The 16135-nt window shown below is 40.7% G+C and overlaps 2 protein-coding genes across 5 annotated transcripts in view; both read left to right on the top strand.

The window, feature by feature from the left end:
• Window positions 1–2879: 2879 nt before the first annotated feature.
• LOC117501051 (D-aminoacyl-tRNA deacylase 2-like) lies at window positions 2880–9924 on the top strand. The gene is made up of 3 exons (XM_034159852.1): window positions 2880–3086; window positions 9142–9211; window positions 9316–9924. The coding sequence occupies exons 1-3, from the start codon at window positions 2976–2978 to the stop codon at window positions 9630–9632; spliced, it is 498 nt and encodes a 165-aa protein (XP_034015743.1). The 5' UTR covers window positions 2880–2975; the 3' UTR covers window positions 9633–9924.
• Window positions 9925–11694: 1770 nt separating this feature from the next.
• LOC117531765 overlaps window positions 11695–16135 on the top strand; it is a 35575-nt gene continuing 31134 nt past the window's right edge. For all 4 annotated transcript variants that reach the window (XM_034194895.1, XM_034194893.1, XM_034194896.1 and 1 more), the window contains exon 1: window positions 11695–11918. The gene's annotated coding sequence lies outside the window, so the exon portion shown is untranslated. The remainder of the gene's footprint in view (window positions 11919–16135) is intronic.

The following is a 16135-nucleotide window of genomic DNA, read 5'->3' as shown; positions in this document are numbered from 1 at the left end:
GAACCCCTCAAATCAATTCACTGCATGAACCCTTCAAATCAATTCACTGCATAAACCCCACAAATCAGTTCACTGCATGAACCCCTCAAATCAGTTCACTGCATGAACCCCTCAAATTAGTTCACTGCATGAACCCCACAAATCAATTCACTGCATGAACCCCTCAAATCAGTTCACTGCATGAACCCTTCAAATCAATTTACTGCAGGAACCCCACAAATCAATTTACTGCATGAACCTCTCAAATCAGTTCATTGCATGAACCCCTCAAATCAATTCACTGCATAAACCCCTCAAATCAGTTTACTGCATGAACCCCTTAAATCAGTTCACTGCATGAACCCCACAAATCAATCCACTGCATGAACCCCTCAAATCAGTTCACTGCATGAACCCCTCAAATCAGTTCACTGCATGAACCCTTCAAATCAATTTACTGCAGGAACCCCACAAATCAATTTACTGCATGAACCTCTCAAATCAGTTCATTGCATGAACCCCTCAAATCAATTCACTGCATAAACCCCTCAAATCAGTTCACTGCATGAACCCCTTAAATCATTTCACTGCATGAACCCCACAAATCAATCCACTGCATGAACCCCTCAAATCATTTCACTGCATGAACCCCTCAAATATACCCACTGCATGAACCCTTCAAATCAATTCACTGCATAAACCCCACAAATCAATTTACTGCATGAACCCCTCAAATCAGTTCATTGCATGAACCCCTCAAATCAATTCACTGCCTCGGGTAGGTGTGAGAAACACTCTAAAAATCTGAATTACAAGGTCCATGTAGTTGTTTGATGCTGATTCAAGAACAGACGTAGCACCAGCATTGTGCACCAAGAGACAAAAGATTTTCCGCAAATGAGGTAGAAGGTTTAAAGAACTTTGCTTTTTTTGTGCTGCAATTCTCATTTAAATATCAAAACCAATGATGTTTATAACCCAGGAATCAAAGCACTAAACAAAGTAAACTCAAATAATAAAAGAATAAATGGCAATAATAAAAAGTACACTATAGCAAATTTATGAGCTGATAATAAACAGGTGCTATCTATCTATCTATCTATCTATCTATCTATCTATCTATCTATCTATCTATCTATCTATCTATCTATCTGTCTGTCTGTCTGTCTGTCTGTCTGTCTGTGTGTGTGTGTGTGTGTGTGTGTGTGCGTGCGTGCGTGCGTGCGTGTGTGTGTGTAAATACCCTTTTTTCCTCTTCAAGAGGCATTTTTTAACAGGTGCAATTTCTACCTGGAAAAATACAGTAAGAGTATTTTGAGATAAAATGAGTACATAACCATCAATAATTATATTACTTATTATAAATCTTGTAATAAAAAAAATTGTATTTGTTTCTTTAATGTTAGATAGCTACAGAGAAAGGAAGGAAGGAAGAATGAAGAATGAAGGAAGGAAGAAAAAGGAAAGGATAAAGGAAAGAAGGAATAAAGGAAACGGAAGGAAGAAAACAAAGAAAGGAAAAAGGAAAGGAAAGGAAGGAAAAGGGAAAGAAAAGGAAAAGGAAAAGGAAGAAAAGAAAGAGAAAACATTCCCCATATAGTGAATGACAGTACACTGCAGTTCAGCTCTATCCTTTGTGTGTGTTTATATATATTCTTCTTTCTTTGTCTTTCGGCTGTTCCCGTTAGGTGTCGCCACAGCAGATCAATCGTTTCCATCTCACCCTGTCCTCTGTATCTTCCTCTGTTACACCAACCACCTGCATGTCCTCTCTCAGCACATCCATGAACTTCCTCTTTGGTCTCCCTCTTCTCCTCCTGCCTGGTGGCTCCATCCTCAGCATCCTTCTCCCTATATACCCTGGGTCCCTCCTCTGCACATGTCCAAACCATCTCAATCTCGCCTCTCTGACTTTGTCTCCAAACCGTCCCACCTGAGCTGTCCCTCTGATATGTTCATTCCTAATCTTGTCCATTCTTGTCACTCCCAAAGAGAATCTCAACATCTTCAGCTCTGCCACCTCCAGCTCTGCCTCCTGCCTTTTTGTTAGTGCCACTGTCTCTAAACCATACAACATAGCTGGTCTCACTACTGTTTTGTAAACTTTCCCCTTCACCCTTGCTGATATTCTTCGGTCACAAATCACTCCTGCCACCTTTCTCCACCCACTCCACCCTGCCTGCACTCTCTTCTTCACCTCTCTGCCACACTCTCCATTACTTTGGACAGTTGACCCCAAATATTTAAACTCATCTACTTTCACCACTTCTACTCCTTGTAACTGCACTATTCCACTGGGCTCCCTCTCATTCACACACATGTACTCAGTCTTGCTTCTACTGACTTTCATTCCCCTTCTCTCCAAAGCATATCTCCACTTCTCCAGACTAGACTCAACTTGCTCTCTACTCTCACTACAGATCACAATGTCATCTGCAAACATTATAGTCCATGGGGACTCCTGTCTGATCTCATCTGTCAACCTGCCCATCACCACTGCAAACAAGAAAGGACTCAGAGCTGATCTTTGGTGTAATCCCACCTCCACCTTGAATGAGTCTGTCATTCCGACTGCGCATCTCACCGCTGTCACAGTATTCTTGTACATGTCCTGCACTACCCTAACATACTTCTCTGCCACTCCAGACTTCCTCATACAATGCCACAACTCTTCTCTTGGCACCCTATCATAAGCTTTTTCTAAGTCCACAAACACACAATGTAACTCTTTCTGTCCTTCTCTGTACTAAGTCCCATGAATCTATGTATTACATTTTTGTCTACGTCATAAAACTTGAATAGGTGTTGCTTTGACTGACGACGTTCACTCTAGTGTTTCTTCAGCTCTATAGTGGCAAAGATATGCGCAAAAACGGCGCAGCTTCAGGCGCCATTGAAGACTGAGAGTGACGGTCCACGGAAGTTTCGGGCTTTGAGGTCTTGGTTCAGTTCACTGAACTATACACTACGGTCGACCCTGAGTCCGTGTGTCTGTCATGACGGAGAGGAGCGGCGCTCCGGTCGCCCGCACGGTGCTTCAGCAGTGTGTTGGGGCCAAATTGCAGGTGGAACCGGCAACCCAGAACTCTGAGGCTCAGTGGGTCCAAGTAAGAACGATGAAGAAACCATAATAACCAAGACTTTAATTTTAAGGTTGACTGGAACGTACCTGTTTATGCGCCTGTGGCTTTAAATGGAAAGGATCTGTTGCTGGCCACACCCCTTTCTACTTTGTGACGTTTCTTCTCCCACATGGACACACTTTCTGTCTTCACCCAACTTGATGACTTGAGGATAAAGTACACGTTTTGCACCTTGTCACCACAATCCAATAGCCGTTTGAACCCAGTCTGGTAAGCGATAATATACATGTAAACCCTGTTAACTTGCGTATGCATAACTCGCGTTTCGACTTTTCTCACAGTCACTTTGTGGACACCAAAAATTTAGACTTCTATAATAATTGATTTTAAGTTTGAGTGGTCAACCTTATTAACTCACAGTTTCAGACAACTCGCGGTCCGATTTTGTGGACCCCAACTTGCACGAGTTAACAAGGTTCACCTGTGTGCATATATATATATATATATATATATATATATATATATATATATATATATATGATTAATGTATTAAAATCAAACTTGGAACATGTAAGTCTGGACCTCATGATGAAGCAGCACACGAAAATGGTCTAATTTAACCTCTAGTGGGCGCTGCTTGCACCATATCTGTATTTTATTGCTTCACTTCATATTACTGACAAGACCTGTGTTTGAAAGTCAGTGTAAAGGCATCATCCTGTCCCGAGTCAACCTCCCTTTAAACATCACGCTTCACACATACGTACATAACAAACACTGTGTGTGGGATGTTTGGTGAATGTTAGTGATATGACGGCGAGTGTTAGAAATCCAAGCAGGTGCTCCTCAAAGCCAGCGGGTGACACTCGGCTATGGACTGCCTTGTTTTCTGCTCTGGTGGCAACAGACTGAGCTTGCAAACAAAAATAACCCCAGGACTGAAAAGATAACATCCAGCACTAAATGTTCTTTCTTAATTTCACCAGTGGGAAAAATAATGTGGAACAATACATTGTGTATTGTGATAATCTTAAACTTTAACGTTCATATAAATAAGCCTTCTGATCCCCTCTGCAAATCATTTATGGAAATTGTGGATGCATCAGGATTTCGGCAATGCATTCGGGATTCGACGCACATTAGTGGAAATACCCTGGATCTGGTTCTTGCCCGTGGTATTGCTGTCACGAATATTGACATCATGCCTCTTACATCAGTGGTGTCTGATCACTCACTTATTAACTTTACAGTTTCGCTGCCTTGTTTAGTGGAACAACAACCTTATATATCATTACGGCGATGTATCAACTCCTCAACTAAGACTGAACTCGAAGCTAGACTGCCTAATGTCTTAGCTTCACATAGTTTAAACTCAGTACTCAAAACTACACTCGACATGATTGCACCACCTGTGTTAAAACTGCACTCCCCCAAATCACAGTCACCTTGGTTCAATGATTATCTGCATGACCTCAAGCATAAAGCAAGAGGTCTAGAACGGAAATGGTGTCGTTCAAAATTAGAAGTATTTCACCTTGCGTGGCGTGATGCTATCTTAGACTATAAGCATGCATTATTGGCTACAAAGCGGACTTACTACTCTGATTTGATCAACAAAAACAAGCATAACTCAAAGTTCTTGTTCGACACGGTGGCAACACTTATGTATGGACAACCACCTGTAGTTCGCTCTCCTTTTACAGCACAAGATTTCCTGGATTACTTTGGGAAGAAAATAGAAGATATCAAGTTAAACATATCCCAGCATGCCTTAATCCAGCCACTACACCCTGCTATTGATGTGGGCGCCACTACTGAGGTATTACCTAGATTTACAGAATTTGACAGTATCTCACTAGGCATGCTGACAAAACTCGTAATGTCAATAAAAAGCACAACCTGTTTATTTGATCCTATACCAACAAAACTCTTTAAGGACCTGTGGCCCACTCTTGGGCGGACTGTGCTGGAAATTATTAATCTTTCTTTAACTTCTGGATCTGTTCCTAAATGTTTCAAATCTGCAGTGATTAAACCATTACTTAAGAAACCCAATCTTGACCCTAGTGTATTGACAAACTATCGGCCGATATCAAATCTATCATTTTTCTCTAAAATTCTGGAAAAAGTGGTGTCACGGCAGCTCGTAGACTATCTTACTGAGAATAATCTCTTTGAGTCACTGCAGTCTGCTTTTAGAAAATATCATTCCACAGAGACGGCTCTCACTAAAGTGGTGAATGATCTTCTGCTTACAATGGATTCGGACACCACTACGGTTCTGTTGCTGTTAGATCTCAGTGCTGCATTTGATACAGTGGATCATCATATTCTACTTGATAGGCTGGAAAATCATTTTGGGATTACTGGGAGTGCCCTTGCATGGCTGACGTCATACTTGACCAGTCGTTCTCACTGTTTTGTTGGGAAAGTGTAGTGACACGGACCCACAACAGGGGGCGCAAATGAACGGTCAATAGATGAGCCAAAATATAACAATTTAATGTTGTGAATGTGCACAACGAACATACAGACAATCTCAGAATATCATAACAGTCAATACACAAAGGTGACGTGTGGGCAGGCTCGAGGATAGAAGACGTCTGTCCCAAGAAGAGCCGGAAGCACACGATTTCCGCCGCCCCAGAACCTGGTGAATACTGGAGCCGCCAAGTCCCGAATTCCCAGGTGATCACCGTCCCCGACTGTCAGATCTGGTACTGCTGGCGAAGAACAAAGACATTCAAGTGTGGGTGTGTGTACACCCAGTAACAACAACGGTGGGAATGCCACCTCCACCTCTCACTCAGAATGCTGAGGTATTTACAGTGATCCCTCAGAGGAAAAGAGTGCCGTCCTGCACTCACTCAGCCTCCACAAGAAGAGGGACCAGTACTCCTGCAAACACTCACAATATACAGCTTATTAGAAACACAAATGGCTGAGGATATTACCTCCAATGAAGTATGATATCTCGGCAACGAGGTGGAGATGACGTCTGGTCTTTATGGAGTGAGATGATGTTGAGTAGATGGGTGACAGCTGTCAAGAGGTAATGAGCGACAGCTGTCACCCCCGGCTGTGTCCATTGCGGCAGCGCCCTCTCGTGCCTGAAGCCCTCACTTCAGGCAGGGCGCCCTCTGGTGGTGGGCCAGCAGTACCTCCTCTTCTGGCGGCCCACACAACAGTGTTTTGTACAGTAACACTACCTCTAACCTTAGTGACATGAAATTTGGGGTTCCACAGGGGTCTATCTTAGGCCCCCTGCTTTTCTCCCTTTATATAGCACCCCTTGGGCACATATTGCGGCGTTTTGGGATTACCTTTCACTGCTATGCAGATGATACTCAGTTATATATGCCAATAACTGCTGGTAATCTCGTTCACATAAAATCCTTAGAAGATTTCCTTGCAACAGTGAGACGTTGTATGTCTAGAAACTTCCTACTTTTAAACTCTGATAAGACTGAAATGATGGTTCTTGGTCCAGTGAGACATCGGCATCAATTTGACGAGTTAATGCTCAGCCTCAGGTCATGTGTCATACATCACACTGACAAAGTGAGGAACCTTGGGGTAATTTTTGATCCTTCGTTGTCCTTTGGCCTCCACATTAGAAATATTACTAGAACTGCTTTCTTCCACCTGCGAAATATAGCGAAGCTTCGTCCCATCCTGTCTATGGCTGATGCTGAGACCCTGATCCATGCATTTATCTCTTCTAGATTGGACTACTGCAATGTTTTATTTTCTGGTTTACCACAGTCTAGCATTAGGGGTCTCCAATTGTTTCAAAATGCTACATCCAGACTTTTGACAAGAAACAGAAAGTTCGATCACATTACACCCATTTTAGCATCCCTTCACTGGCTTCCTGTCCCAGTGAGATCAGATTTTAAGGTTCTGTTACTAACCTATAAAATTATTCATGGACTGGCACCTCCCTACCTAGCTGACCTAATTAAACCTTGCGTACCGGCCCAGGCTTTTCTCAGGGTGCAGGACTACTTTGTGTCCCTAAGGTGAATAAGATGTCTGCGGGTCACAGAGCTTTCTCTTATCGTGCCCCTGTTCTGTGGAATGATCTCCCTGCATCAATAAAACAGTCAGATTCTGTGGAGACTTTCAAGTCCAGACTTAAGACGCACTTATTTTCCCTTTCATATGGGTAGCATACTGGTACAGTTTTGTTTTACGCTTTTTACTCTTTTAATTCATTTATTAGTAATTAGAGCGGGCCGCGGCCTCAACTTTACCTAAATTCTGTGTCTTTTAGTGAAGTTTAGGGTTAGTGGCCGGCGATCACCTTTGTATTTCTTCTGTTTTTCTTGTTGTTTAATGCTGGCAAATTATACAGTATTTTTTTTTTTTTGTCTTTCTGATGCCTGATTCTGTTTTTTCTCTCTGTTTAAGGTGCAGCTCCATCCAGAGATGGGAGTTGTATTCGTGTTGGCGATCCTCCTATCCCGTGCGCCAATAGCATTTCTTGTATATTTGCCCGTGAATTGTTCTATGAATTGTTCTGTAATTTATGTTTGTAGCATGGCCCAAGCAGAGGGTCACCCCTTTGAGTCTGGTCTGCTTGAGGTTTCTTCCTCAGAGGGAGTTTTTCCTTACCACTGTTGCTCTGGGGGTTGGTAAGGTTAGACCTTACCTGTGTGAAGCGTTTTGAGGCAACTCTGTTGTGATTTGGCGCTATATAAATGAAAATAAATTGAAAATTGAAAAAAATCAGATAGTGGGACCTGTGTAGAATCGTAACTTTTTAAAATGAGTATTGTGATACCATGACAAGTCAATTATGACATCACAGACCTGTGCTGGTTTCCCTTCAGTGGCTCTCTGACTCTAAGAACAGACTTTACGGTTTTGTTACTGACTTATAAAACTCTAAATGGACATGAACCCAACTGTCTTGCTGAACTTGTTAAGCTTGTATGTGTGTCTTCGTACTCTTTGGCCGCTGGATGTCGAGTTACTCTGTGTCCCAAGGGTTAAAAAGAAGTCAGCAGGTTTTAGAGCCTTTTCCTGCCTTGTGGAATAACCTACCTGTTGGGATTCAAAAGCCAATTTCCATCGACACTTTTAAGACTAGGTTTAAAACATATTTATTTTCCATTGCTTACCACTAGTTTTACTGATTTTAGCTTAATTATTTTGCTTATGCACAATTGTTTTGATGGTTTTAATTGCTTTTACTCTGTGATATGGGGATCTTTGTTTAATGTTGTTCTCCAGTTCCGTATGTTCAGCACTTTGTGGATTTTTTTCTTCTTCATTTAAAGTGCTTCATAAATAAATTTATTATTATTATTATTGTTGTAGTTAGCTACTACGTGGAAGAAATAATGACCTCTAGCAGAAGAATCGTACGAGTTATAAAATCTACAAATGGGAAACAACATCAAGGATTATAATTCTTCAGAATAAGAAATGTGAAGTTAAATATTCACTACAGATCGCTTTCTACATGAACTGTGTGAATAGTGACGTAATTATGTATTATGATACATATTGAATTATTATAGGTGTATTGTGATATGTATGTATTGTTATTGTGTTATTATTATTATCAGATGTGTTATATTGTCATTAGCTTTTTTTTTCCTGGTCTATTTCCTTTTTCACAACTGTAAGTTGTGCTTATCAAGAGAAATTGCTGTCCTTCTTTCAGTCCATTCAGCAAAACCTTCTGTATCCTAAAACTCAAGAACTGTAAAAGTCTTAAAATCAAAATTGTGATATATTAATACTGGGAGGTCAAAGCTCTGTGTGCCAAAAAAATCATGCAGTTGTGACATTTATCAATGCCTTTTATACTGAATTTCAGGTTTCAAGTAGGAACTGTACCAGAAGCCTGAAATGGCCACATCACCCAGTAGATGGCGACAAAAGCTGCTCAAATGTGTGGCAAGGTCTCAACTGTTTATTCATTTGAGACGTTAAGTTTTGGTTAGAATGAGATGGACTGACAGCCAAAACTAACAGCTGTGCCCCTGACCTTATGGGTAATTTACGTGTACTCAATTTACCACCTAAATGTCTGTTGTCTTTTTATCTTTTTTGTTGTTGTTTTCAGATCGACAGAGGGATGGTGATCTACATTTGTTTCTTCAAAGGAGCTACACTTGACATCCTACCAAAGATGGGTCAGTGACCTTTGACCTCTGTATTTTAGCTCCTCCCTTTGGCTTCACTCATTGTAAAATGTTGCGTCTGTCGCCCCCGTGTGTCCTCCGCTGTCTGTCCCCAGTGTCCACCCTGTTGAACTTGCGACTGTGCGAGTCGGACTCCGGGAAAATGGTTTCAGTGTCGGAGCTTCCCGGCAGCTTGCTGATCGTCCCGCAGGCCACACTGGGCGGGAAGGCCAAAGGCAAGGCCATGCAGTACCACAACAACATCAGCAAAGAGGACGGACTGCGACTGTACGGCGCCTTTGTCTTGCTGTGTGAGACGGAGCTGCTGGCTGCGGCTGGAGCTGACGTGTCGGTGAAACACGGGATGTACGGAAACAGACAGGTGCTGAAGCTCGACACCAACGGACCCTACACACATCTGACTGAGTTTTGATCCTGATTCAGCATCTTTGATGCTCGAATTCCAACAAATGGTGGGGGAATAATGAGTAATTTAGTTCATATTTATATTATTGTAATTATGCAGATCCACCTTGGATTTGCTGTGGCGACCTCAAGTGAAAACAAGGGAACAGCCAAAGGGACTTACTTTTTATGTTTTGTCCAGTTTCTGAGCCTCACAAAAATGTCATATTGAACTCACTGTTTTGTTTAATGTGCATTTGTGAGAAATAATCACATGGAAATTAAGAAAGTTAATAAATGTTTGTGTGTGGAGAAGTTAATCTGAAGAAAGATCAAACAGCTAATTTGCTGCGTTTCCCTCCGGGCCGATAGATGGCGCTGAGTTATTTTTTTGCACACGGAGAAGTAGGCAGCACTCAGTCTGGGGTTACAGGAGCTTTTATAACCTGCGTCAAGCAGACCAGCACTGTAAAGTGAACAGCAATAGACAGTCATAGATCCGTTTAGGGAACTTGTACTGGAAAATAAAAGCACCTAAATCTGTTTAAGCAATGGCGATAAATAAGACTTGCTAAAACATTTTACTGGAAAATAAGAGTACCTGAATCTGTTTCAGAAATGACGATAAATAAATAAAAATAAAGACTGGCTAAAACATTTTGTGTATTTTCCTGTCATTGGGTTCTTTAAGAAATATGTGTAAATCATTTTTTCCTTCATATCAAATTGTATGCAGTAAGCAATTTTGAACAAGGTTTTATACATGATGCCTTTTATGGCATGTAAATTCATATATATGTATCTCTCTGAATAGATAGATAGACTGGAGCACATACACACAAACACGTATAAGGCTGGAATCTATATCTACCAATCAATCATGTTCAGGCTTGTTGCAGGAAATAATTTGATATACTTTACCTGTCTACCACCTATTGATCACATTTAGTATTTCTTAATAGAATGATGGAAATTAGGAGTTGGTGTGATTAAAGCTGTAAGTACAGGACATCCAGAAAGTATTCACAGCATTTCATTTTTTCACATTTATGTTACAGCCTTATTCCAAAATGGAGTAAATTCATTTTCCCTACAAAATTCTACTCACAACACCCCATAATAACAACATGACAAAAGTTTTTTTTGCGGGGTGTCAACCTGGGGTCAGCAATTTGTTCAGTAGGTTTATTGCTCTGAGGTAGAAACTCTTGTTTCTTCTGGTAGCATGGGTCCTGGTGCTTCTATAACACCGTCCTTAAGGTAGGAGGTGTAGATGGTCTTGAGAGGTGGCGACTGGACTGTAACGTCTCTAGGTATAGTTGATGACCTGCTGCAGTGCATATCTGTGGCGTACCATGCTGTGATGTAGTACCTGAGGATGCTTGTCTCTATAGTGGTAGGTAGAAGCAGATCTTTGCTTGGGTTTACTTTCTTACTTGATGTCAGAATTGGAGCCCTTTTGGTGTCTTCAATACCTCTGCTGTGATATTGGTGAGCCATGTAACATCCTGCCAATATATGAACATCCAGGTGTCTGGGTCACATTCCTAGCTCCAATTTTGTGTCCATTAATGAGTAAAAAGCCTGTCCAACACCGAGTCTCCTGAAGTCAACAATGACCTTTGTAGTTTTGCCTGTGTTGAGAGATAAGCTATTGTCTCACCAGGTGTTGGACTGCCTCTTTATAGGCAGATTTGTCATTATCTGTGATCGGACCTATATTTAAATTAAAAAAAATGAATTAATGATTATTTTTATAAAATAATTTATAGTGTTTTGTATGAAAGTAATTATGTAAATATAATAGCACAGTGCTGAAATGAAATTAAGGCTGACAAGAAAACTGTCAAGATGTGTTGGATAATTTTATTGTGGGGAAAAAAATGGGGGAGGGGGGCGAGCAGTGTGCGTGGAAAAAAATCCACCTTTTAAATAATTATTTATTACGGTATTGTAAAAAAAATACTAGCTCTTATAAATACTCGTAAAGTCATATAGTCATTCCAATAGGTGTTGTGTTTTCCGAAATAATACATGGGGGAATCCTTTATTTTGAAATTATTTTTACCGGAAATCACAAGGATCTGTTGCTAGCTTAAATATCTGTGCCACCAAGTGCTACATTAAGCTTTTAGTTTGTCTTGAAATTCTTCAGTTCATGGCGTTGATGTCTAAATTTTAAAGGCGTAGAAGAAAATTTCTTGGTTTTGTGGAGTATTTCTGGCGGTTGGTGTTGCATTGCAACTTCAGTATTTGTTGTAAGTTGTTGACGGTGTAACGAACGTTTGTGTTGACCGACGCAAAATGTGCTAAGGTAGGAAATGATGGCTTTTTACTGCGTTTTCTCCAATAACCACAATTAAAATATTGCTAATGTTACTACAGTTTATGGACGTATTTCACTGAATAAATACAGTTTTAAATTTATCTCCTGAATAAACAAATTAATCATGTTTTCAGAGTGAAAAAAATAATGTCTTAAATTAGTCTCTTCAGTAAAACACCCAAAAGTATAACTCAGTTTTGATTCATGAAATGAAAGCAGATATGAAATAATCTGCTTTCATGTTGCATTTTGAAGATGTTTCTGTGGATAGACAGACATTAGAATAGCCTTTATCCAGTTTCTCACATATAATTCAATGTTGTGATGTATTATAATGTTATAATAGCCTGTGTATATATAGAAATAATAATAAAAAAATAAATACATTTATATATTTATGGAACAGCTTGCAACCATATATAAAAAGTGCATCACAATATAAAATGCATTAGTTTCTAATCTCTGTCAAATAGGGAAAAAGCTGAATTTCAATGTATTGTGTCTCATTCAGTGTATGGGGAATATTTTATGGAAAAATTTTATTTATATATTTGTTTGGAAGATGTAAGTACTGTTGTGTTATAGATCTTGGAGTTGCTGGGTCACACAAACCCATGACAGTCCTCTCCCAAGATGGCAGGTGAAAGTATTGAGGAAAGGACCTTGATGTCCCATCTAGTGTTTTATTTATGTCTATGGCCTTGATTCTCTAAGTCTGTCACTAAATTTATTTTAAAATCCTTAAGTGTCATTTCTTATATACAGGAAGCACAATCATGTTCAGGTCAGTACCCTTGCGTAGCGACCTTCACCAACTTGGTGACATTTTTGGGTCGCCATTTCAAGGTTTATTTACTTATTTATTACAAAAATCGCATATTTGTTACCCCTAAACTCAACTGTAATCCAACCCACCAGGCTAAATGTATTGCACAAATGTGCCTTTTGAAGGGCTGTAGTGGAAGCAGTTTAAATGGTCATAAAACAGATAACATATTCATGTGGAAGTGGTTTTTCCTTCCTTCCTTTTTTTTTTTTTTTAAGTAATCTATAAACTTAACCCAAATCCAGATCAATAGCACAGCATATACCAGAAAAATCATGCAAATCTTGATGGAATCACCAAATCTGGCAAAATTGATGTTTATGGCATACTTTGCAAATGTGATCGATTAGCCACTCAAAATTCCAAAATGACATGACACGTTACGGGGTTTTCCCTCTAACTGATAGTGTGCGATACTGCAGGATTTGGCAGTGATCCACTACGAAGTAAATACAGTATCAGTATCACAGATACTGATACTTTTTATTACTGATATGGGGAGGTGATGGTCTAGTGGTTAAGTGTTGGGCTTCAGACCAGAGGATCCTCTGTTCTAACCCAAACCAGACTGGAAAATCACTAAGGGCCCTTGGGCAAGGTCCTTAATTCCCTGGTTGCTTCTGGTGTGTTGTGAGCACCTTGCATGGTAACACCCTGACATCGGCATCTGTGTGAATGTGAGACATTATTGTAAAGTGCTTTGAGCTTCTGATGCATATGGAGAAGCCTGATTATAAATGCAGTTCATTTGCCATTTTGCTTCGCTCGGTCCGTAGTAACAACACGTTGGTCTGATATTTCCCTGTACAGACTGAGCGAGTGAGGTTAATAATTTGTGTTTATATATATATATATATATATATATATATACACACACACACAAACTTACAGTGTCACCCAAGTATGAAAGCTGTTGATGGCTCGTAGTCCGACCTGTTTGCTTCACCTCCATGAACAACTTGCTAACAGATGGTCCGGCCGTTAGCTGGTAAACTTTCAATGTGTGTACTTTTCAGATGCTGTTTAGAGATTTATGGAGTACGTTCATGTCTGACTTCATTTTTCTAATTTTTTAGCTTCCTGGTTGTAATGAAAATCCGCGTTGCAGATCAATTATCATGGAAATTGATCTGACATTTGAAAATATCAGACTGGTAATCATCCAATCAGAGTGCGTGTAGCATCACAGCCATAGAATAATGGTCGTTGTTGCACATTGTGTGCTATTTACCACAGAGGGATCAGGTCACCACTATCCCATATCCCATTATCAACGGGGGTCAGACATGGTTACATTCTATTTTATGTGTCTGGTGGGAAATTTGGAAGTTCTGCTCCATGTTCTTAATGTTCTTGCTTTGTACTACCTGAGATGAGTAATTAGTTTCATTTTGTTTAGGTTTATACATCTGGAGTTAAATTTTTATTTTTATGTGTAACACATACTAATGAGTGGACAGGACTATGTTACATGAAACAGTATAAATACAATTATGACATTACTTAGTTACCTGTAATATAAAGGAATAAACAATCCAATTAAAGGAAAAAGATATTGGGACAGTTGAAGAAAATGCAGTGCTCCATAGCTTTACTTCAAGAAACGCACCTTACAGACAGTGGCCGTTCTACACTGAATTACTCCCCGGGCGAGACCCTCTCCAAGCGCCCCCTCCCATCCCCATTTTTTTTTTTGTTTTTTTGCACAACAGTTATTTTTCTTTATTATTTTATTATTATTTTTATTATTTTGTTTATATATTTTACAAGTGCCCCTGAATTTGCAATTGAAATTGACATCAAAAGACCTCAGGCTACAATATAACTCTTCTTATCCATGAATTCCGGATAACCGCCAGAGGGCAGTGCTTTAGCACCTGGATTATTGTATGCGCAGAGGTCGAGTCTTGTACCAACAAAGTCATGCCAGTAGGTGTGACCTGGGTGACGTCAGCAACAGTATATGAGAGCACGTCACCCAGCATTAATTTCTTTTGGAATTTATTGCCTAGACTCCGAGTGACAACCAACTCTGGCGGTCATCCGGAATTCATAGAACCGTAGTTACATACCTAACTCCCGTTCTAGTTCATTCCTCCTAACCGCCAGAGGGTGGTGCTTTTGCACCTAGATGACATTATACCAATAAGGTCATGAGGAGTGTGCACCTACCCAACCTCAAATGTGCACTTACCAACCTCAACTGCAGTTTAAAGAGGCCGATAATACGGCTATCGCCACAGGGTGAGGAGCAGCTACATTAACTCTGTAGAAGTGGGCAAAGGTACAGGAGGAAGCCTGTGTTGCTGCAGTACAGATGTCAGTCAGTGGCACACCTCTCAGGGCAGCCCAGGAGGTGGATATGCCTTGAGTTGAATGACATTTCACTGGCAGAGGTTGATGGTCGCCGTTCATGTAAGCTTGCAATATAATGTTAACAACCCACTGCACCAGTCTTTGCTTGGACAAGGCATATAGTGGATCCTGGGGCCCCCATAGCAGATAAACAGAGCATCACTTTTGCGAAAGGCAGCTGTCAATTCAGTATAACGTCTAAGTGCACGAACAGGGCACAACAGACTAGAATTAGGTTCTGCAGTAGATTGTGGGGTAAAGACAGCCAAGGTAACTGGCTGGTTAGCATGGAATACTAAAATGGTCTTTGGTAAAAAGGAGGGGTTTGGCCATAGAGTAACCCCTGACCCATTAGAATTCCAGCGCACACACTTGTCAGCAATCGACAAGGCATTGCTCTCCAACGCACTTTGGGGATGAAATAGCAAGGAGGAATGTAGTCTTAATTGACAACCAGCTGAGGTCACTGGCACCCAGTGGCTCAAACGGTGAAGAGCATAAACCCTCAAGAACCAATGGAAGATTCCAGGATGGCACACGTGCAATCCTTGGAGGCCAAAGGTGAAGAGCACTTCTTAAAAAAAAAAAAGACATATCAGGGGGTGCGATCCTATTGATCGACCATCTACCATAATGTGGCGAGCAGAGACGGCAGCAACATAAACTTTAATTGTAGAGACAGAAAGACCGCTGTCAAACAATGATTGAAGATAGCTCAGCAGCACTGGCACAGGACAACGCTCAGGGTCCCCACCTTATGTACTGCACCAAAAGGGTAAAAAGCTTCAATCTACGTGGTCTGTCCATAAAGTATAGGTCCTTTTTATTTTTTTCAAAAACTATATGGATTTCATTCATATGTTTTTACGTCAGACATGCTTGAACCCTCGTGCGCATGTGTGAGTTTTTCCACGCCTGTCGGTGACGTCATTCGCCTGTGAGCACTCCTTGTGGGAGGAGTCGTCCAGCCCCTCGTCGGAATTCCTTTGTCTGAGAAGTTGCTGAGAGACTGGCGCTTTGTTTG

The sequence above is a fragment of the Thalassophryne amazonica genome, chromosome 19 (genome assembly GCF_902500255.1).
Source record: "Thalassophryne amazonica chromosome 19, fThaAma1.1, whole genome shotgun sequence".
In the NCBI taxonomy this organism is placed as follows: domain Eukaryota; kingdom Metazoa; phylum Chordata; class Actinopteri; order Batrachoidiformes; family Batrachoididae; genus Thalassophryne; species Thalassophryne amazonica.
The sequence above is the reverse complement of the archived record's forward strand: the minus strand, read 5'-3'. Positions and strand labels throughout refer to the sequence as shown.

Coding starts and splice junctions, on each gene's coding strand:
- LOC117501051 (XM_034159852.1), top strand. CDS start 2,976: ATGACGGAGAGGAGCGGCGCTCCGGTCGCCCGCACGGTGCTTCAGCAG. Junction 3,087..9,141: donor CTGAGGCTCAGTGGGTCCAA/GTAAGAACGATG, acceptor TGTTGTTTTCAG/ATCGACAGAGGGATGGTGAT. Junction 9,212..9,315: donor TGACATCCTACCAAAGATGG/GTCAGTGACCTT, acceptor GTCTGTCCCCAG/TGTCCACCCTGTTGAACTTG.